This window comes from Phoca vitulina, unplaced genomic scaffold, assembly GCF_004348235.1.
Source record: "Phoca vitulina isolate PV1807 unplaced genomic scaffold, GSC_HSeal_1.0 scaffold61, whole genome shotgun sequence".
Taxonomy (NCBI): Eukaryota; Metazoa; Chordata; class Mammalia; order Carnivora; family Phocidae; genus Phoca; species Phoca vitulina.
Genome location: NW_022589764.1, coordinates 8,306,962 through 8,329,988, shown reverse-complemented (window position 1 = coordinate 8,329,988; position 23,027 = coordinate 8,306,962). Strand labels below are relative to the sequence as shown.

Here is a 23,027-nt window from a genome sequence, read left to right as displayed (position 1 = left end):
GGCCTAGAGCTAAAATCCTAGAGAGCTTAATATTCTTTTGGTAAGTCTTCAGTATTTTGCTTATTAAAAACAATGAGAAAGCCAGAAGATTGAAGGCTTAAGTCTTGTTCTGTGTTTAGTCTTTCACATATAAAAACTCTAAGTAAGCACAATCAGGTTCCATCCAGAGTGTTCTCACTATAATTACTAAACTTAAAAGGCAGCCTCATATGAAGAAGTAGATGGAAATTAAAATAGCTGGATATAAAATTTGGGCTGGATTAGACAAGTTTATGATCTGTAGACCTGGAATAAAATTACAGGGTAAGAATAGTCTTAGAACTCAATATGGAATACCACGGAACCTTGAAACATGGGTTTCTTCAAGTATAAACTGGATCTAGTTGTTCCACTAACATTATGTTTTTAGGTTAATATTGAGCTCTATCATTAAGGAAATGTTCCCATATAATTTATAAGATGCCTTGCAGGTGAAGGGTAATGACTGCACATGAAAAGATAACTGCACCTAAAACAGGTTTTGGTAACTACCATACTACATAGCTCCAAATATCTAAATTCTGTCCTTAGAAAACACACACAGGGACTCTTACCATGAGATCATGAATCTGGACCTTGTATTTAATAGATAAGAGCCTATGAAACTCAATAAAGTTATGCCGTATATAGGTATTCTCTTAGAAGTTACTACAAAAGTGCCACAAATTATATATTGTTGTATCTATTAGTTGAATGAAATGCAAAACTTTATTTACAATGCCTTAACCAAAAAATGTGTTTCAATTAAGCTACTTTCAGGTTTAGTAGTATGATGTCCGAAACCAAATATCCTAAATAATAGATATAGGGAAGATACAGATGAAAGCATCTGGAGATTTGCAATCACACCTACTTCACATGGTCATGTTATTTTACACTTGCATAGCATTTACAGCTCACAGAGTGCTTTCATTTACACGATTTCACTTAATTCTCACAACGCTATCATGCTACTTCTGTTGTTATTGCTGTTCTTGCTGATGTTGTTTATTGTCACTGGTGACAGATACACAATAAAGAGGAGCTGGTGGAGCACTTCATCCCTAACATGAATGGGGCACATCTCAAACAGAATCCTGAAGTTGACAAAATGTTGATCCTAAACAGCCTTTCTTTTTTCTTGAGAACAAGCTAAAACAAAACGAGTACTGATATGCAATGTCAATTGCTAATCTGATACCATTATCTCTAACTTTCTTAATTTACAAAACAAGTAGAATTATATTGTGCCAGATTTTGAGACTGATTAGGGCATTGGGATGCGGCCTTTTAACAGAAAACACTGTAGACCAATCTCTACTAATCTCTGAATCATCTTCAGATCGCATAAATCTTTTGCCTTTTACTAATCTCTGAATCAAACAGAGAGAAATGTGAGGGGGACAAATACAACTATTATTAACTAGAACTGATAAAGCAAGTTAGGTTCTGGGTTGCCAGTGGTTTTAGTAGGAGGCACACATTAAGTAGTAAAAGGCAGTGGAAATATTGTCATAAATCAAGTGCACCTTAAATTCTATTCAAAGACAGGAGAATGATTACTTTAGGCCCAGCCAGTTTATAGATTTCACTTGGTTCTAGTTTCCTCTGACATAAAAGTCTAGCCCTCACAAATTGTTCTTCTGGCCTGCCAGTTGAAACTCAGATGTTTGGTAGTTAGAAAAAGGGCCTTCATGCCCTTTTCAAAAGTATTCTAAATGGAAGATTTTTGCTGTGAAGTAAATGCTACCACAGTGTATGAAATAAAAACCTAGTGAAGCACACGTGATCTGATGAGCACTGGATGTTATACGCAACTAATGAATCACTGAACATCATATAAAAAACTAATGATGTACTATACATTGGCTAATTGAATTTAAATTGAAAAAAATTAAAACTAGTGAAGCTATTTATGTGATCTATATGTAAATCCAAACACAGAAATAATTACGAGAAGCCATGAATTCAAATTGGCAAAAATAGATAGAAGTAGATCTGGTAAGAAATCAGTATTTCAGTCTAAGAAAGTGCATTTGTATAACAAAAATACTTACCATTCAGAGAAATAGTCCCTTTAAGTCAAATACTAGTCGTACTACAATAAAAGTTATAAATGATTTGACCAAATGATTTGAAGTAGTCAAAAGCAAATATTGACCTCTTTTATAAAATGAATATTATTTTGAAAAATAATAAACAATGCAGTCATGGTAATCTAATTAAGTAATACTAGAAGCCAGGGTAACAGCATAATTTTATATACAATGGCTGGGATCCCTGGCACCACCAAGGCAGTTTTCATTCATCTGGTTCTACAAACATCAGAGGTAGCAAGTTCTAGAACAAGTTTTCTCAAACTGAGGTCATCAAATGCCCTGGCATTTGGGGTTCTCAAGTTCTAGGAGAATTTTATTTTTCCATTTTGGTGATGATGGAATGTTTGTGAAGCAAATTTGAGGATGAAGAACAAGATGAAACAGAAAGGGAGGATGGGGGCCAGATTCTGAAAAGTCTTGAATGTATATAAGAAACAGAAATCTTTCTTTTAAGATTTTATTTATTTATTTGAGACAGAGAGAGAGAGAGAGCTCACGAGCATGCGGGGGTGGGGGGAGGAGCAGAGGGAGAGGGAGAAGCAGGCTCCCCACTGATCAGGGAGCCTGATGCAGGGCTCGATCCCAGAACCCTGAGATCATGACCTGAGCCAAAGGCAGATGCTTAACTGACTGAACCACCCAGGCACCCCAAGTTTTCTTTTTAACACACTCCTTGGTACCCAACATTGCAATAAATTTGGCTTTTAATCTTAAGTGTTTTTGAGAAGCTGCTGCTGTCATTAAGCAAGGAATGACATGATTGGGTACCTGTATTAATATTTTGGATTGGAGCGAGAAGCCATTGGAGGGAAAGAGGTTATTCCTAACAGCTAATACTTTTTGCTTTATCACCCTGGGGTAAAATATGAGGTCATATCTCTTTTAATATTAAAGAAAATTATACTGAGACCTCATCCTGCTTATTCCAGGAGTGTCCTCTTTCCCTTCCTATTGTTCCCCTAACTGAGTCAATTGTAGGAGATCCAGTGATCTATTGAAGTCCCTACCTATTGCATCAAGAATCAAGAGGGTGGGACCAATTAGTGCTTTTTGCTCTGTCTCTGTCCTCCTGCCACTTGGCCCTGGAAGATGTGGAAGTGCAGGGCAGAGTGGATTAATTAAAGCCCCAGATTTCTGATTGGAGGTTGGAAAGAGGGAGCTCCAGGGTACTGGAAACACCAAGCAGATTATAGAGAGGGATGAGCTGGGGAAAGTAACCCTATGAAGTTGCTTATGAACTTTAGAGCTCACCCCCAAACTGTATTTGTATGTGTATGTGTGTGCATGTGTGCATGCATGCGTGTGTGTGTGTGTGTGTGTGTGTGTGTGGTTCTGCTCCTTATTAGTGTACCTAAAGCATTGAGGGTGACAAAGTGAACAAAAAAATGACAGAGTAAGGAACTCTTGGATTCCATCCCTCCATAAAACTGGCAAAACTTTCAGAATCAACCTTTTTATAAAGATGGAAATGAACCAATGGCTTGCAACAATTTGTGGAGTGCTTATTCAAGAAACATAGCTGAATCTTTTTTTCTTTTTTTTTTTTTAAGGTTTTATTTATTTGACACAGAGAGAGAGAGAGAGAGAAAGAGCACAAGCAGGGGGAGTGGCAGGCAGAGGGAGAGGGAGAAGCAGACTCCCTGCTAAGCAGGGAGCCTGATGTGGGGCTCGATCCCAGGACGCTGGGATCATGACCTGAGCTGAAGGCAGATGCTTAACTGACTGAGCCACGCAGGCACCCCTGAATCTTTTTTTCTTAAGTGAGCTTTGTGGTGTTTCAATTTACCTAGTCCCATCCCCCACTCCTCAGTTCAGTGGCAGCCATGAAAATAACACTCTGAATTCCTGGTACCAGTGGAAGGAGAAAGGACCTCATCCACAAAGAATTGTAATTCTGTCTTGACCCATCTGGTGACCCCCTAAAAGATTGGCTCACAAGACTTGTCTTAATTTCCCCTGACTTGGAACTAGCCCAGTGCTAAAACTGCTAGCCAGAGGTGGGGATGGGGAGAGGGTATTTGTCAAAAACATTTACAGGCAAATGTTTTAGTCCCTACTTCCCAGGTGATAAATAACAGAATTGGGGCAAATGAGACTAACCAAAAAGCTTCAGAGAAAAGGCTGGGAAATGAGATATCCATAGGACTTTGAAAAGCTCTGACATATTCCTGGGAATCTAGAAGGCCATGTGCATGCATACGGCTGTGCACATGCTCATAAAATACCTGAGAAGGCAGAAAGCTTCCAATTCTAGCTGACCTAAAGTCTCTGTGCAAATAGGAAGTGAAGGCTAAGACAAAGATACAAACTCTGGATGAGTGTTGAAGATGTGCTTGCACAGAGCTCCTCAGCAAAGACTGGGAAATTTTTTTATTCCAGGGATTGAAGGAAATCTCTGTTCAATCATCAGCTGACCACTGAGCTAAAAGAACAGGATTTCAGTGACCACACACAACAAAGAATACAGCTTTATAGAATCATTTCAGAAAAATTACTAAATAAGCAAAAACTACTACAATATGAAGCAATAATAACAAACCCTGGGGAGGAGAGAGAATCTGACTTCCAGAGTTGCCATGCTATATTACTCAAAATGCCCAGTTTTAAATAAAAAGACATGCAAAGAAACAAGACAGTAAGGTCCACACCTAGGGAAAAGGCAATAAAAAAAACTGGCCCTAAGAAATCCCAGATATCGGACTTTCTGACAAAGACTTTAAATCGGTTATTTTAAACACATTCAAAGAGCTAAAGAAAACCATCTCTAAAGATCTACAGGGAGGTATGAGAATGATGTCTCACCATATAGAGAATATGAATAGAGACAGAAATTATGTTTAAAAAGAGGAAGAAGTAGAAGGAGGAGGGGGAGGAAGAGAAGGAGGCAGCGGGGAGGAAGGGAAGGAGAAGGAGAAGGACAACCAAACAGAAATTCTGGAATTGTAAAGTACAAGAACTGAGATGAAAATTTTACAATAGAGTCTCAAAATCAGATTTGAGCAGGTGGAAGAAAGAATCAGTGAACTTGAAGATAAGTTGAGATTATCCAGTCTAAGGAAGAGAAATATAAAAGAATGAACAGAGTCTCAGAGACCTGTGGAACACCATAAGCATAACAGCATACACATAATGGGAGTGCCAGAAGGAGACAAAAGAGAAAGTGGCAGAAAATATCTGAAGAAATAAAGGCCAAAATTTCCCCAAATTTGATGAAAAATATGAATCTACACATATAAGAAATTTAATGAACTCCAAGTAAAATAAACTCAAAGACATCCACACTTATTCAAATCATATTCAAACTGTCATAAGCCAAAGGAAAAAAATCTTGAAAGCAGCAAGAAAGAAGGAACTCATCACATACAAAACATCCTCAATAAAATAAAAGGCTGACCTCTCATTGGAAAGTAGGGAGTCAGTAAGGAGTAGGATGAAATATTTAAAGTGCTGAGAGAAAAATACTATCAACCAAGAATACTATATCTAGCAAAACAGTGTTTCAAAAAATGAAGGAGAAATTAAGATTTTCCCAGATAGCAAAAACTGAAAGAATTTGTTGCTACTAGACCTGCCCTAGGAGAGATACTAAGAAGTCCTTTGGGCAGAAATGAAAGGTCACCAGACAGTAACTAAAATCTACATGAAGAAATAAAGAGCACTAGTAAAGGTAACTACATACGTAAGTATAAAAGACATTATAAATGTATTTTTTGTTTGTAACTTCTTTTTATTCTCTATATAATTTAAAAGATAACTGCAGAAAAGCAATAATTACAAGTCTACATTGATGGGCACAAAACATATAAAGGTGTAATCTGTGATAACAGCATAAAGTAGAGGAAGAAGGAATGAACTTTAAAAAGGCAAATTTTTGTATACTATTGAAATTAAATTGACATTAATCTGAATTAGACTGTCATAAATTAAGATGTTCATTGTAAGGTGCCTCCTTAGCGCAGTAGGCAGCACGTCAGTCTCATAAGATGTTCATTGTGGTCTCTAGGGCAACCACCAAGAAAATAACTCAAAAATATATAATAAAAGAAATGGAAAGGGAATTAAAAAGGTACACTAGAAAATGTCTATTTAACACAGAAGGAGGTAGTAATGGAGGAATTAAGCAAAAAAAGACATAAGACATGTGGAAAACAAATAGTAAAATGATAGGTGTAAATTCTTCCACATCAGCCTCCACTCTTAGTGGGGAGTCTGTTTGAGGTTCCTTCTCCCTGTCCCTTTGCCCTTCCTCCCTCTCGCTCTCTCTGTCTCTCTCTCTCTCTCAAATAAATAAATAAGTCTTTAAAAATATTAATATAGCTGTGGTGGTATACTAATATCAGACAAAATAGATTTTAAGACAAAAATTGTTATTAGAAACAAAAAAGGACATTAAATCATGATAAGATGGTCAATCTATCTAGGAGATAGAATAATTATAAACATATATGCACCTAATAGCAGAGCCTCATAATATATGAAGCAGAAACTGACAGAATTAAAGGCAGAAACAGACAGTTCTACAATAATAGTTGGAAACTCTAATATCTCACTTACATTAATAATAGGACAACTAGAAAGAAGATAATAAAAACATAAAAGACTTGAATAATACTATATGCCAATTCAACCTAACAGAACACTACTCAACAATAGCAGAATATACATTCTTCTCAAGACCATATGGAACATTATCCAGGATAGACCATATGTTAGACCATATAACAAATCTAAACAAATCTTTAAAAGACTGAAATTAATCAAAGTGTGTTCTCTGACCACACTGAAATAAGATGATAAATTAATAACAAAAGGAAATTTGGAAAATTCACGAATATATGAAAATTAAACAACACAGTCCTAAATAACCAATCAGTCAAAGAAGAAATCACAAGTGAAATTAGAAAGTACTTTGAGGCTTCACAACAGTGTGAATGTACTAAATGCCACTGAAATGTACATTTAAAAATAGTTAAGATGGTAAATTTTATATTATATGTATTTTACCACAATTTAACATTTTTTTAAGAGAAAGAAAATACTTCATGAATAAAAATGAAAACACAACATAACCAAAACTTATACAATGCAGCAAAAGCGGTACTGAAAATAAATTATAACAGTGAACGCCTGTATTAAAAAAGAAGAAAGATCTCAAAGGCATTGAGTACTGAACTAATGAATAGACCACTACCAAGGTCCCAAACTGATCACTGGGCTATACATACACAGGACAGATTCCAAAAGCACTGCCAAGTCTTTGAAAATTGAACTGAAATTGGACCACAGGCCACAAAAATCATGGTGGAACTTGCAGCTTGAACCTAACTAGGTCAGTCAATTGCTAAAAGAAAAATATCAACATTTTTCATGGGATTTATACAAGACTCTGTCACATGACATAATATTCAAAATGTCCATGATATAATGTAAAATAATTTAGAATATGAAGAATTCAGAAAAATCTCAGTTTACCTGGTGAAAAAAAAATTAATAAATGTCAGGCCAAGGTAGTGAAGATGTTTGAATTATTTGACAGACTTTATTTTTTTTTAAGATTTTATTTATTTATTTGACAGAGAGAGACACAGTGAGAGAGGGAACACAAGCAGAGGGAGTGAGAGAGGGAGAAGCAGACCTCCCACTGAGCAGGGAGCCCGATGTGGGACTCGATGTGGGGCTCGATCCCAGGACAGTAGGATCATGACCTGAGCCTGAGCCGAAGGCAGACGCTTAACAACTGAGCTACTCGGGTATCCCTATTTGACAGATTTTAAAGCAACTGTTATAAAACTGCTTGAACAAAATTGCAAAGAATGTTAAAACTAATGGAAAAATAGAAAGTCTTAGAAAAAATAGAAGATATAAAGAAGAACCAATGTAAAGTTTAGAACTGAAAATACAATAAGTGAAATTAAAATTTCACTGGCTAGGTTCAATAGCATAATAGAGATGACAGAGGAAGGAATCTGTAAACTTGAAGATATATATATATAGAGAGAGAGAGAGAGAGAGAGATTTATCTATATATCTATATCTATATATCTATATCTATATATATGGGTATATATAGATATATATGTAGAAGTTACCTAATTTGAGCTAAGAGAGTAAGTAAACTGGGGGAAAAAAGGAACCTCATGGAACTATGGGACAATAACAGAAGGTGTAACACTGCCATCAGAGTCTCAGTAGGAGAAGAGAAAAAATGTGATGCAGAAAATAATATTTTAAGAAATAATAACTGAAAAATTCCCAAATTGGGTGAAAGACATAAATCTACACGTTAAAGAAATTTAGCAAACAGCAAACAGGAATAACTCAAAGAAATCCACACCCAGGTACATGTTAGAATCTTCTGAAAACAAAAGACAAAAAAAAATTACAGCAGCTGGAGAAAAATGACATATTATTTATAGGGGAACAGCTATTGAAATAAGGGCAGATTTCTCATGAGAAACCAAGAAGGCCAGGAAAAAGCAGCATCATGGTTTTAAGGCTGAAAAAAGAACTGTCAACCCCAAAATTCTATATCCAACAAAAATTCTTCAGGAATGAATATGAAATAAAGACCTTCTTAGAGAATTCATTGTTAGCAGTTGGGCTCTAAAAGATTACTACAAGAGATTCTTCAGACAGAAGAACCTATACCAGAAGTAAACTTGGAACATCAGGAATGAAGGAATGTTGGGGTTTTCAATACGTGTCTATGTAATATCTAAGACAACCAAAGCATAAAGGGGTGGACAGAAAATGGACCCGTATGGTGGTAATGTTTTTACATCCAACAGAAGTGGTAAAATATTGATGCTAAATAGACTGTGAAATGTTACTATCCACCTTGTAGTCCCTAGAACAACCACTATAAGATCTATATAGTAAATGATATTGTCATTTTCCAAATTATTTCTGAGGCCAGCATGACCCTGACACAAAAACCAAAGACAGAACTAAAAAAGAAAACTATAGATCTTATGATCATAGATATAAAACTTCACAACAAATATTAGCAAGTTGAGTCTAGCCACAACCAGGTAGAGTTTGTCTTAAGAATGAAAGGATGTTAGGGGCGCCTGGGTGGCTCAGTCGGTTAAGCGTCTGCCTTCGGCTCAGGTCATGATCCCAGGGTCCTGGGATCGAGCCCCACATGGGGCTCCCTGCTCAGCGGGGAGCCTGCTTCTCCCTCTCCCACTCCCCCTGCTTGTGTTTCCTCTCTCGCTGTGTCTCTCTCTGTCAAATAAATAAAATCTTTAAAAAAAAAAAAAAAAAAAAAAAGAATGAAAGGATGTTCAACATTTGAAAATCCATGTAATCCATTACATTAACAGTTTAAAGAAAACATATGATAATATCAACTGGTGAAGAAAAAAAATATTTCCACAAAATTCAACATCCATTCCTGACTTTTTTAAAAAAGAAAGAATAAAATTAAATTAAAAACGAAAAAACAGAAAATTCTCAGGAACCCAGGAACAGAGAGGAACTTCCTCAATCTGATAAATGGCATTTATAAAAAAGCCACAGCTAACATGGTAAAAGACTGAACGGTTTCTCCCCTAAAATTGAGAGCAAGGCAAGGATGTCCACTCTACCACTGCTATTGAACAACATACTACAAGTCTTAAACTTCTAGAACTTAAAATTCTATAACTCTTCTAAAATTCAAAGCTCAATAATATGGGAGAAAATGACCCAATTTTAAAAATGGGCAAAAGATGAAAATAGACACACCAGAGAAGACTTAAATTTGGCAAATAAGCACATAAAAAGATGCTCAACATTATTATCTATTAGTGAAATACAAATTAAAACCATGATGAGATAACTCTACACACATATTACAATAGTTAAAATAAAAACATACTGATAATACCAAGTGCCAACAAAGACACTGAGCTTGTGGAACTCTCCTACACTGCTGGTGGGACTATAAAATGGTGCAGCCACTCTGAAAAATGGTTTGGCAGTTTCTTATAAAGTTAAACATACACTTACTGTATTCCGTAGGTATGAAATGAAAGCTTACTGGTTCAGCCACTATGAAAAACTATATGGAGGTTCCTCAAAAATTTAAAAATAGAACTACCAGATGATCCAGTAATTCTACTCCTGGGTATATATCCAAAGGAAATGAAAACAGGACATCCAAGAGATATATGTACTCCTATGTTTATTGCAGCATTATTTGTAATAGCCAAGATATAGAAACAACCCAAGTGTCCACAACAGATGAATGGATAAAGAAGACATGGTTTATATATACAATGGAATATTATTTAGCCACGAGAAAGAAGGAAACCCTGCCATTTGTGACAACACGGATGGATCTTGAGGACATTATGCTTATGTGAAATAAGTCGCCCAGAGAAAGAGAAATGCTGTATGATCTCATGTATATGTGGGATCAGAAAAGGCTAAAGTCATAAAAACAGAGTAGAATGGTAGCTACCCAGGTGTTACCATGGGAATTGAGGATATGTTGCAACCAGTAGATAAGTAAGTCCTGGAGATCTAATGTACCTCATAGTGGTTATAGTAACAAATACTGTATTATTAACTTAAGCATTGCTAAAAGACTAGATCTTAATTATCCCCACCACAAAAAATAAATGATAATTATGTGACATTATGAAGGTGTTAGCTGACACTACAGTGGTAATCATGTTGCCATATATAAATGTATCAATACACTTGACATCTTAAAGTTACACAATGGGTAATTCATACAACTGAAAACGGAAAGAAATAAAACAATTTACTGTATGAAAATTTCTAAAAGAAAAATTAAAAAAGGAACATATGAAATTAGAAATATGGCATGTGAGAAATATGTCTTGAAGAGCAAATCACTTAACCTTAGAATACCTTTGTATTCTGTGCTATGCTGAAAAATACTTCACTCCATGCTGAAAGGAAAGCAGGATTAAGACTTAGAAAGTAAGAGAGTTCATGTTTTGCTGTGAGCTCTATCAGAAATGACAGACTTCTCTTGTGTGTTTTCCTGCCACTCAGTATGTCAACAGATCTGGGACTCTTGTCAAAGTGTTTCCTAGCTAGCCTGTCTTTCCGCATCTGAAATGAAAATCACTCTTTGTAGGGATGTCAAGATTTGTGAAATGTCTTAAGAAATTGAGGGAAGTCACAAAATATGGCTAGCATAGGAGATGGTTTATTATCCATCCTTTTTGTTCATCATTTCAGATATAAGTGAACTTAAACTCATGTATTTCTTTCTCCTTTCACACATACTATAAAAACTCAATACAGTGTCCCTTGATTTGGCATAACATTTAAACTTTGTTGTCTCCAACGCTGCAGCTGTTTACAGGCTTGAAATAAGCATCTGATCATTTTTCTTAATCTAAGCCACATTGTGAAACATCGTTTCTTCCATAGTTTCAATTAAGGAAGTGGCAGTAGGAATGGGAGGAGATTTAGAGACAGCCACAGAGGAGTCCTACCACGGGGCTTGGTAGTTTATTCAATGCAGGGGCTGGGGGGTTAGAGAAGTGGGGAGACAGAGTGCAGTAAGGGAGACTTAAGGATCAGATGACTTTGAGATTTCCTTTTTATTTTATTTTTTTTACTGAAGTGTGGTTGACACAGAGTATTACATTAGTGTCAGGTGTACAATGGTGTTTTGTCAAGTCTGTACCTTATGCTATGCTCATTACAAATGTAGCTACCATCTGTCATTTCACAACACTAGTATAATACCACTGACTATATTCCTGATCTGTACCTTTCATCTCCTTGACCTATTCTATAACCAGAGGCCCGCACCTCCCACTCCCTCCCCTTCACCCATTTTGCCTATCCTTCCTCCCTCTCCCCTCTGGTAACACCAGTTTGTTGTCTTATTTAGGGGTCTGTTTCTGTTTTACTATTTGTTCGTTCACAGGTTTTGTTTTTTAGATTCCACATATGAGTGAAATCATAGGGTATTTGTTTTTCTCTGTCTGGCTTATTTCATTGAGCGTAACACCCTCTAGGTCCATCCAGGTTGTCACAAATAGCAAATTTCCTTTTTATGTATGAGTGGCCGGCCATGCTGTTATCTGAATTAGGTAATACAGGAAAAACATAGGCAGAGAATTATAAAAGATTTGAGAGGAGAGATATTTATCTATATTTTAAGAGTGTATTTATTTTTCAGAGTTTGCATTATCTCTTAATGTAGTATTTATTAAAGGATCTCAAGTCTGACTTGACAGAGGATAGTGTGGATTTTAACACAAAAAGAATCATCGAGGGTAACAGATTTGAAGTAAGCAAGGAGGCATGACATTTAACGGAGAAAATCAAGTCTTACTTGAAGTAATGTAAATTAATAGCTAACGTTCTGTTGGTCCCCAAAATGCAAGAGGAGAAAGAACCCTTAGAACATGTAGTATCTATGGTACGGAAGTCAGGACTTCTCATACACAGTGAACTTGGTCCTCCTGATGGCAAATTTCCAGGAAGCCAGACCCTTCCTGCTAAAATGATGTGGTTTCCTAGGGGACATATAAATAGTCTTTTCCCCACAAAAAAAGTTAAGAATAGAAGCCAAGGACCCTCCCACACATCAGAGCGTGGCTGTCAATGTGACCAACAGAAGCGCAGCTTGGCAAAAGCAGCGCTGGGAGAATGCAGCGAAGGGTAACCACAGAGGTAGCAGGGGGGTGAGGACAGTTCAGGAGACGTGGTCAGAGAGCAGAAACTCAGTGTAGAAAAGAGCAGTGGGTGCTCAGGAAGTAGGTAAGAGGAAAGCAAGGAGAACAAGTGAAAGGATTTATAAGGATATGTAAGAAGGTAGCAAAGACCTGCTAGAAACAGACTCAATGCAAACTGGGTGACCCTGGAGACTGCCAGTATGTTTCTTAGAAAAGATCGGAAGGTGGGAGAAAACAAAGCATGACAGAATCAGACCGAAGTATTGGTCTTCACCCAGGGATGAACTTGCCGGAATGGCCCCCCATACCACTGGTTCAGAGGGCCCAGAGGCTTCCAGCTGGGAGCCGTGATCCCCACTGCCCAACCCCACCATGTCCTGGGGGGCAAATTCAACTTTTTTTTTTTTTTAAGTTTTTTGGTTTTTTTTTTTGAGAGAGAGAGCACACGCGCATGTGAGTGCGGAATGAGGGAGAGAATCCCAAGCAGACTCCCTGCTGAGCGTGAGCCTGAGGAGGGGCTCGAGCTCAAGACCCTGAGATCATGACCTGAGCCAGAATCAAGAGTCAGACTCTCAACCAACTGAGCTACCCCAGGTGCCCTCAATTCACCTTTTAGAAGGCAGTGCTAGGTCCTGGGCGTAGCTCACTGCCTCTTAGAGTTAAATTTCACGAACCAGTTGAAAAAATTCATATTGTACGTATTCTTGAAATATAAAACATAGTCTATACCAGCAGGTTTTAGTTCAGACAACATTATGGTTTCATAAGTTGTTGCCTGATCTTCTAGCAGTTAAAAATCTAACAGCAGATATTTATAATCTACCATGGTCTTTTTTTAAACACCCATTAAGGGAATACTAATTATTAAATATAATGAGCAATTTAAAGTTAGTGGTATTCTTCAGATAATTAAATGCCCTTTTGTCCCTTAAGTAAACCGTCTGATAATCTGTACTTAATTACTAACAATTTGTCATTTGAATCCCCTGAACTTCAAATAAGGATTTTAATTAGTTTTATCATCATAACCATTAATTGCTGACAGCTATAATCAAGCCTCAAAAACCTAAGTGCTAGTATCTTCCTTTATTCTCATAGGCAATGCAATGTACCAGCTAAGAGACAAAAGCTGGAGCAAATGCTAGAATAGATAGTGTGCATTCAAATTGTACAGCCCCACTGCTTACCAGCCATGTGACTTTGGGCAAATTATTTACACGATGACTTGATTTCCTCATTAAAATGGGGATGATGATAATAGTGCTTACCTCATAAGGCTGTTGTGAGGATTAAACCAGCCTAGAATAGTACCTCAGTAAGTACTTATTAATGAATACATAAGACACTTGGAGCCACAAATGGTCAATAGTACGCACTGTATGCGTTAACTGTAATTCTATTACTTTCTGATACTCCTCACAGTCACTTTTAGTAGTTTGAAGTATGAAGTAGTATAAAGTTTGAAAACATGCCCAATGAGCTCCATGATTCTCAAAAGACCTGAAAATCACATAACAATAATAACATTATACTTTAGTTTTTAATATTTAGTTAATCCCAGCTTAATAAATCTATCCCTCCGTGTTCACCAGAGTTGAAAACATGTCAATGAGATTGGAAGAAATCAACGAAAGAGAAAATTTTATGAAAACTTCCCTGCAGACGGTTGACATTCGACTTTCCCAGCTGGAGGAATTGTCTAACAGAATGGTGAATGCTCTTGAAAATCTGGCGGGAATTGACAAGTCTGACCTGATACAGACACGGTCCCGAGCTTCTTCTGAATGTGATGCAGCTTACCTTCTAAGACAAAGCAGTATCAACAGCTCTGATGGCTGCAGCATGTATAGATACCATTTTAACGGAGAGGAGTTGCTCTATGAGGATGCTTCTCTCTCCATGCCACCAGGGACAGGATTCAGGAAAAGAGCCTGTTCCTTCCGAATGAAGGAAGAGAAGGAGTCAAAAATGCATCTGGTACCAGAGCGTCAGGGCAGCCTTCACCTTTTATCCAGCACAAGCCCACCAGCAACACCAGACTGCAGTCAACTTGCATTAGACAGTGTCAAGAACTCTTCAGAGCTGACATTAGGTCCAGATACTGGGATTTCAGCCGAAGATGATGGAAGGCAGGCCGACTCTAAACGGGAAGAATCTGTTCCCCCAAGTGTAAATCAAACAGATGTTACACATGGACAGAACAAATCGGATTTTCAAAACCCGCAGCTCACAGTGGAAACAACACAGATAGAAGGCACAATTTCCTATCCCCTGGAAGAAGCAAAGTTGACACGCTATCATCCTGATGAAACGTTCAGTGCTTATAAAACAATGAAGTCCAGAAGCTTTGTATATTCCCGGGGACGAAAGCTGGTCAGTGGGGTTAACAACTGGAGCACAGAGTACAGTTCAATCATGGACCCAGCACGCCCCTCTACAGTTCAACAGTGGACGACAGAATGGAAATATCAAGTTCAAAAGATCACACGTTCTCGCAGTACCGACATCCCTTACATTGTGTCAGAAGCTGTAATGCAAGCCGAGCATAAAGAGCAATTCGCAGACACCGAAGATGAAAACTGTGTGTCTGAAAGAGTCCCTCAGATCTCTCGTTTATCTCTAGCTATCACTGACAGAACTGAAAAGGAAAATTTACTGTCTGTGAAACCAGACCAAACTCTGGGATTCCCATCTTTAAGGTCAAAAAGTTTACACGGCCATCCTAGGAAAGCTAAAGCCAGTCAGGACAAACTAGACAGACCTGGACATGCTGGCAGCGTAAGTAACTTAGCAGTTGTGTCTGGGATTACAACAGAAGAACAGAAGGCCAGGCAAGAGAAAACTTCCACAGAAACTCAAAGTTGACATGTTCTGTTTCTTTGACTTTTAAATCAAAACCACTGATGAATACCATCTTGGTCATCTAAATATCATCAATTTCTGGAAACATTTTCATTAAAAATGTTTGGCAATTTGGACTTAAGATTTAAAATTGAATGCACTAAATGTAAAGTAATATTTTGCTAGCATATGTTAGGAAACTTAGGTTGTGTTTAGTTGGAGTAGGATCAGATGAAAGTGACAGTACTCCAGTTGAAATAAATCACTTAATCAGTAAACGATTCTACAATCTCTTTATTTCTCTTTATTTCCGCCAAGTAGCCTAAGAAATGCCTTTGGGTGCCACCAATAGGTTACTAAAAGAGTAAACAGCTATGTAAAAAGAGAAATTAAAGAGAAAGCAAACATGAAAAAAAGAAGGGGAAGAAGAAAAACAAAATTGTGAGGTGCAAGAAGTAAGGAGTGGAAAGGAACCATCAGCATCATACTTTTTATGGGTTTTTGTTTTCTGTTTCAATGTTTTATGTTTTATAATTACACAGTGGAAACAAAAATACACGATTATATCAAAGATAACACTGTAATAGTTTAGGGGGACCAGGAGTTTTGTTAATGTGTAAAAATAAAGTATCCAATGTGCATTTTCCTGTTGTCATTGAGTCCTTGATTGCAAACACAAATAAATTGTACCTCTGCCTATTCAATGGTTTGTGCAAAGCTGTGGCTAAAACCTGAAAGATACATCATCAAGGTGGAATTGTTGAGAATAGAGGAGACCATTCATGGCTGAGAATACAAGGTTTTATGCTTCAACTTGTAAGTTCAAAAACCCATCAGACGGCTGAGCCACCCAAGCTCAGGTCAGGTGCCACTCTCTAGAGCCCTTAATGTCACCCCTACCATCACTACTCTTGACTATACAAACAGGGGCAGGGAGGGGCAGAAAGGGACCTTCTCTGGCTAGTGCAGAGGCCACCAACACTCATAGAGGTTAAGAGTTGGATCGTGGGCCCTTACCATCTCGCAACAGCATCTCTTGGGAGGACTCAAGGGTCTCTGGAGCACACAGAGAAGGCCAGCCTCATGCCTGGAGTTACATGCCAACTGCTACTTTAGTGAAGTGCCTCATGGGGGGATGCAGGTCAGACAGAAATGGGGATAATCACAAAATAACCACTACAGCCATTCTCATGTGAGACCCAGACTGTCACATTGTCATAAACTGGCAAGGGAAGAGAGAGAGAGAGAGAGATTCACTGTAGTTATGCCAGTTATATAGTTATGTTAGTTATAAAGATAGTGATCAGAGATAGTTAACAACTAAATGAGACTGAAGTTTTGTTTGTTTTTTTTAAGATTTTATTTATTCATTTGAGACACAGAGATAGAGAGAGCGCATGAGCAGGGGGAGAGGCAGAGGGTGAGGGAGAAGCAGACTCCCCGCTGAGCAGGGAGCCCTACGAGGGGCTCAATCCCAGGACCTCGGGATCATGACCTGAGCCGAAGGCAGACGCTCAACCATCTGAGCCACCCAGGCACCCCAGACTGAAATTTTTAATAATCAGGTCCGAATCCCTGAACTGGGCTGAATTTATCAAAGAGCACTGGATAACTTTGCGTGGATGATGGGGCTTTGAAATGTAAGAAATGATAATATTTATTTAATAAATAAAGCTACTACTACATTGAGACTGTTTACTCAATCCCGCTACATGTGTTATTTTAGCCAATGCTTAACCCATTACATTTTACCTCATTCCTAAATCTTTCCTTTTGGTGCCAAGAAATCTTTCAGCACTTGGCCACATTCTAGGAAAAAAGTTTTCTCAGAATAAGCTGGAAAACCTATGACTGCTCAACAGAGTGGGTGTGAAGAAGGCAAAGCTTATCTTTGGAACTCCCACCTCGCCATTCCACAGCTTCCCCCCTCCCTTTCTGAGGTCTCTGCTACCCTGCCATGGGGCCAAGTACATTCCCATAAGTCTCATGAGATTTGTGACATCTGCCTCCTGTAGAGGTGTTGGCTGAAAGGGATGTGATATTTAGACCCAAGGAAATACACTCTAATGGTGGAATTTCAGAACCTGTGGCAGGGACCTTTCCTGCACACCTGAAATCATACTATATGACTATGCACTCTACCATCTCAATACAGCTCAAATATTGAGGGCCTATTATGTAGGGTTTATGATATTATTATCACTGTCATTCTAAGTTTGCTAAATATGGGGCCCCACATGTTAGGAACAAATATCCAATCTGATCAAATCTAGTGATATCTAATACAATTAAAACAGGAACACTGTGTATGTTCAAAGCATTTAATATAAAGTTGTCTTAGTAGGGGTGCCTGGGATAGCTCAGTCAGTTAAGCACCTGTCTTCAGCTCAGGTCATGATGCCGGGGTCCTGGGTTTGAGCCCTGCATTGGGCTCTTTGCTCAACAGGTAGTCTGCTTCTTTCCCTCCCTCTCCCTGCTCATGCTTTCTCTCTTGTTCTCTCTCTCTCTTTCTCAAATAAATAAAATTTTAAAAAATTGTCTTAGTAAATAAATTATAAGCATATTTCCTGTTCTATGTAAAACACAGTAAGAAACATACTAAGAAGGCTTTATTCTTATATCCCATAAATTCTGGCACACTCATAAATGTTATGATAGTTGTATAAGCTGAAAGTAAGCTCATTTTTTACTTTGATCAAGAGGAATTAAGAACTGAACTCATTGTAAGTGGCTTTCTCCTTTGAGACTATACGATTGTTTATTTTCTGAATATATATTGCATCACCTTGAGGCTCCTATAGGCTTACACAATTTAGGTTTCAAAATTTTAAAATTTAACTCTTAGCATTGTCCTAGAGTTATTTCATATCAAAAAATGCATTTTGGGGGCACCTGGCTGGCTCAGTCGATAGAGCATGCAACTCTTGATCACAAGTTCATGAGTTCAAGCCCCACATTGGGTGTAGAGCTTACATTAAAAAAAAAAAAAAGTTAAAAAAATGTATTTTAGGGACACTGGGGTGGCTCAGTCAGTTAAGCATCGGCCTTTGGCTCAGGTCATGATCCCGGGGTCCTGGCATCAAGCTTCGCGTCAGGCTCCCTGCTCAGTGGGGAGTCTGTTTCTCCCTCTGCCCGCCTCCCCAGTTATACTCTCTCACTTTTTCTCTCTCTCTCAAATAAATTTTAAAAAAATAAAATCTTTTAAAAAATGCATTTTGCTGGATATATATTGGAAATAAAGACAAATGAAGTAATCACCCTACTATCTCCAACATAAAAAAGACTGTTTTAGAGAAATGTTTATTATAAAGGACACAGAAAATCACACAAAACAAATATGACAATTATTTTAAGATGAACATCTTTATAGCCACCACCCATATTAATAGAATTTCCAGCTACCCCAGAAGTTTCAATCTCAATCACCTTCCTCCCCACAAAAGTGACTACTATCTATTTACAGTAGTCATTTCCTTGTTGTAAAAAAATGACTCTGAACCTAGATGGCTTGAAACACCTACGTTATTATGCTCATGGATGTTGTGGGTCAGGAATTCAGACAAGGCACAGAGGAATGCCCCTGATTTGTAGTATTTGCTGATTTCCATGGGGTAAATACTCCTCCCACGACCAACTGCAAGGTACATGTGACATCAGTGAATGCGGAGTTGGGAAAAGCTGTTGACAATTGGGTCCTGCAAGCCAGTATGAACCGGCTAGAGTACACCGCTGTCTTTATTTCATGGTGTTTGAGCTGAGAAGACTCAGTGTCTGGAGATGATTCAACAGCCGGAGGCTGACGTCATCTAGAAGCATCTTCCCTCACATGTCTGGGAGAGGATCCTGTCTGTCAGCTGTGATCTGAACCTCAGCTAGGACTATCCACCAGAGGACCCATGCATGGTCTCTGCATGTGGCCTGGGCTTTCTCCCAGCACGGCAGCCTCCTAGAAATCAGATTTCTTACACAGTAAGTAGTTCAGGGCTCCAAAAGTGAGTGTCCCAGTGAGCGAGGAGGAAATGTCATTGCTTTTTATAACTTAGTCTCAGAAGTCATGCAGAGTCACTTCCATTGCATTCTCTTGGTTACAGGTGAGTCACAAAGGCTAGTCTAGATTCAAGGGGAGGGAGGAGTGTTTAGAGTTTTGCAGACATGGAGCGTCTGGGTGGTGTAGTCAGTTAAGCATCTGACTCTTGGTTTCGGTTCAGGTCATGATCTCAGGGTCACAAGATTGAACCCTATGTCTGGCTCTGTGCTCAACATGAAGTCTGCTTGAGATTCTCTCTGCCCCTCCCCCTCCCACCGCACTTTCCCTCACAAATAAATAAATCTTTAAAATAAAATAAAATGAAATTCTGCAGACATGTTTTAAAATCACCACACTTGCATTTCATTATAGCTTCATCACCTGAATGTCCTTTAGCACTATATTTGAGCTTTGCTCTCTCTTTTTTTTTTTTACTTACTGACTCTCGTTCCTTTCTCTTCCTTATATCTGTTGAAGAACATGGGCCATTTGTCTTGCACAATTTCCCACAATCTGATTTTTACTAGTTGAATATTCATGCGGTTTGACATGTTTCACTGTTTCTGCAAGTTGGCAAAATTTAGAGGCTCAGGCTTGGATTCAATTTTTTTAGCAAGGCTATTTGGGTGGTGTTGCTTCCTTTCTCATGAGGCACATATGTCTATTTGCTTCTATTTTTGGGATGTCTGTAGCTGCTGATACTGCTTGATAGTATGAACTAAGGTTTCTTAATTCATAGGAAGCTAAAAATCATAATAATCTACCCTATGATTTCTTTTTCCTTTATTAGTTAGAATACTTTGTAAAGAAATGATTCCTTTCACCTGCTATTTGGTTTCATAGTAGTATAGTTCATACCATAAGCAAGGACAATGATTGACTTTTCCCATTTATTTGCCAGTTTTTAGGATATTGAATTGGTTCCCTATCATCCTCGAATGGTGACCAATAGATTGAAATATATGTATATATACATATTTATACCATCATTACCTCATGGATTTTTAACATATGGATATGTTTCAATTCCTTGCAATTATCATATTCTCACATTTTTTTCCCTTGAGTATATTAAATATGTTGCTCCATTTTCTTCTGGCATAAAGTATTGCTGCCAAAAAGTCTGAGGATAATCTAATTCTCTTTCATCTAAGTCACTTGCTCTTTTTGTCTAGATACCCAAAGAAATTTGCATTATTTTTTCTTTTTTTTTTTTTTAAATTTTTTTTCTTTTTTTTAAAGATTTTATTTATTTATTTGAGAGAGAGAGAATGAGAGACAGAGAGCATGAGAGGGAGGAGGGTCAGAGGGAGAAGCAGGCTCCCTGCCGAGCAGGGAGCCCGATGCGGGACTCGATCCCGGGACTCCAGGATCATGACCTGAGCCGAAGGCAGTCGCTTAACCAACTGAGCCACCCAGGCGCCCCAGCATTATTTTTTCTTTAAAGTCCAGTATTTTTACAAGAATGTGTCTTAGTGTTGACAATTCTAGGTCGATTTTCTCAGGTGCAATGTGTTCTCTCAATGCCTAGATGCAAACATAAATATTTTTTTATTTCAAGAGGGCTTTCTTGAAGTCTAGTTTGTAGTATTTGTTTTCTTATCCCTGCCTGCTTTTTTTCCCTGCGGGACTCCTTTGCCTAGCTTCAATATTTGCCATTTTCTCTGATTTTTTTTAAACCTCTCATTGATTTTTAAAATCTTCCTCCTCTTCATCTTAAAGCATAATCAAATGCGTTTACTAACCTTGGGTTTCTTTTAATTTAGTCATTTCCAAAGTAATTTTTTTCTTATTTCGATTTCTATTCTGAGTTTGTTCATTTCGATTGTTTCTAACTCTGATTTATATAGTTCGTTCATGTCTCATATCATTTTCTTAGTGTCTTTTAAGTAGTGTGTGTTAGTTTTGATCTACCCTGTGGGCATGTCTTTCTGCCGTGCTTTTATTGTCTACAGAAGTGCTATTCGGTTCTTATTCTCTTTTCCACTACAGTAGTCTCCTATGGGATTTGACTTCCATACTTTCTTGTTGCTTGAGTGTATGTGAAGTGGGTTTTCTTGAACTTTTTGAAGGAGGCAGTTTTCAGGATAGCTTTTCTGACTTCACAGAGAACCTTTTTCTGTTTTTACAGTGCAGTATTAACATTTTTAAAAGCTTACTTTCAGAGACTTTCTCGTCCTTTTTTTTTTTTTTCTGGACCTCCTCTTTCATTTGTCTCTATCTGGTTCAATTTTGTTTCCCTGCCCATAAGTCTGTCCTCAGTGTGGGCCCCTTTCCTAAGGAAGCCTTGGTAGGTCAATTTCAAGAGTTCCTACAGCTCTATTGCTCCAATCTCCTCAGACCTTACCGTGAGTCCCTCACACTCTGATGACCTTAGAGATAACAAACACCCTTTCCTATTTCAACGGGTCTTCTCAACTTGACTGGCCGGGCCTTCCACTGAATACCTTCTGGCTATTTTGGAATTTTCCAGATGCCTCACTGATTCCCTTTGCTGATACCATAAAGATCTTGTGACGGCTATTGCTTTGTCCTCACTTGCCTGTCCTGGAGATCATGGGGATACCATTTCACTTAGGCTTGTTGTCGACGTCATCCATGGGTTTTGGTTTTGCTTTAGAACTGCTTTGCCTGTTTTTATGTGGAGCAAAAAATAATGCTGCTGCTGTCATTTTCCCAGAATCTCCTCTCAAGAAACAGATTTTTTGTTGTTGTTTGTTTGTTTTTTGGTTTTAAACAAATGACCTAATAGTCATCTTAAAGGTCCACATACCCAGGCAATGGCATAGTTTTGTAGACAGTGTGCGTAACCGTGTCTTACCTTTCCCACTGCTTGCGTAACCGTGTCTTACCTTTCCCTCTGCTTCCACCATTAGCTTCTTTTATCTGGACTCTTCTGGTAGCTCCCAACTAGTCTCCCGGCTTCTACCGTGTGGTACCTCTACAGCCGTAGGAGTGATTTTAAAATATCAGCCAGGTCATGTCACTCTCCGCTCAAAATATTGCAAAAGCTTTTCTCAACTTTCAGGCCCTCTGAGATCTGGCCTGTTCTTTCTCTCCGACTTTCTCTCCCAGTGGCTCAGGCTGCGTCAGCCAGCTGCATTGGCCTCAAACACACCAGGCAGGCTTTCACCTCAGGGCATTTGCACTTCCATCCCCTCTGTTCCCAAGCTTTTCCTTCTGATTTCCACTTGGCTTGCTCCCTCACTACTCTGGTCTCTGCTCAAATGTCATCTTATCAGAAAGGCCTTCAATGACCTCCCCTCCCATCACAAAATGGAACTCTCATCCTCTTCCCATGTTTTATTTTTCTTCATGGCTCTTTCTACCATCTGACCTGTTATATATTCATTTTTTATGTATCGTTCTACCCATAATGCCATGAAAGTA

General features: G+C 38.2%; 1 protein-coding gene across 1 annotated transcript in view; it reads left to right on the top strand.

Annotated features, from left to right (window-relative positions):
• TRPM1 (transient receptor potential cation channel subfamily M member 1) overlaps positions 1-15,634 on the top strand; it is an 85,681-nt gene extending 70,047 nt beyond the window's left edge. Inside the window, exon 27 of the mRNA XM_032391279.1 lies at positions 14,362-15,634. Within this exon, the coding sequence (XP_032247170.1) occupies positions 14,362-15,634 (1,273 nt within the window). The remainder of the gene's footprint in view (positions 1-14,361) is intronic.
• Positions 15,635-23,027: the final 7,393 nt, after the last annotated feature.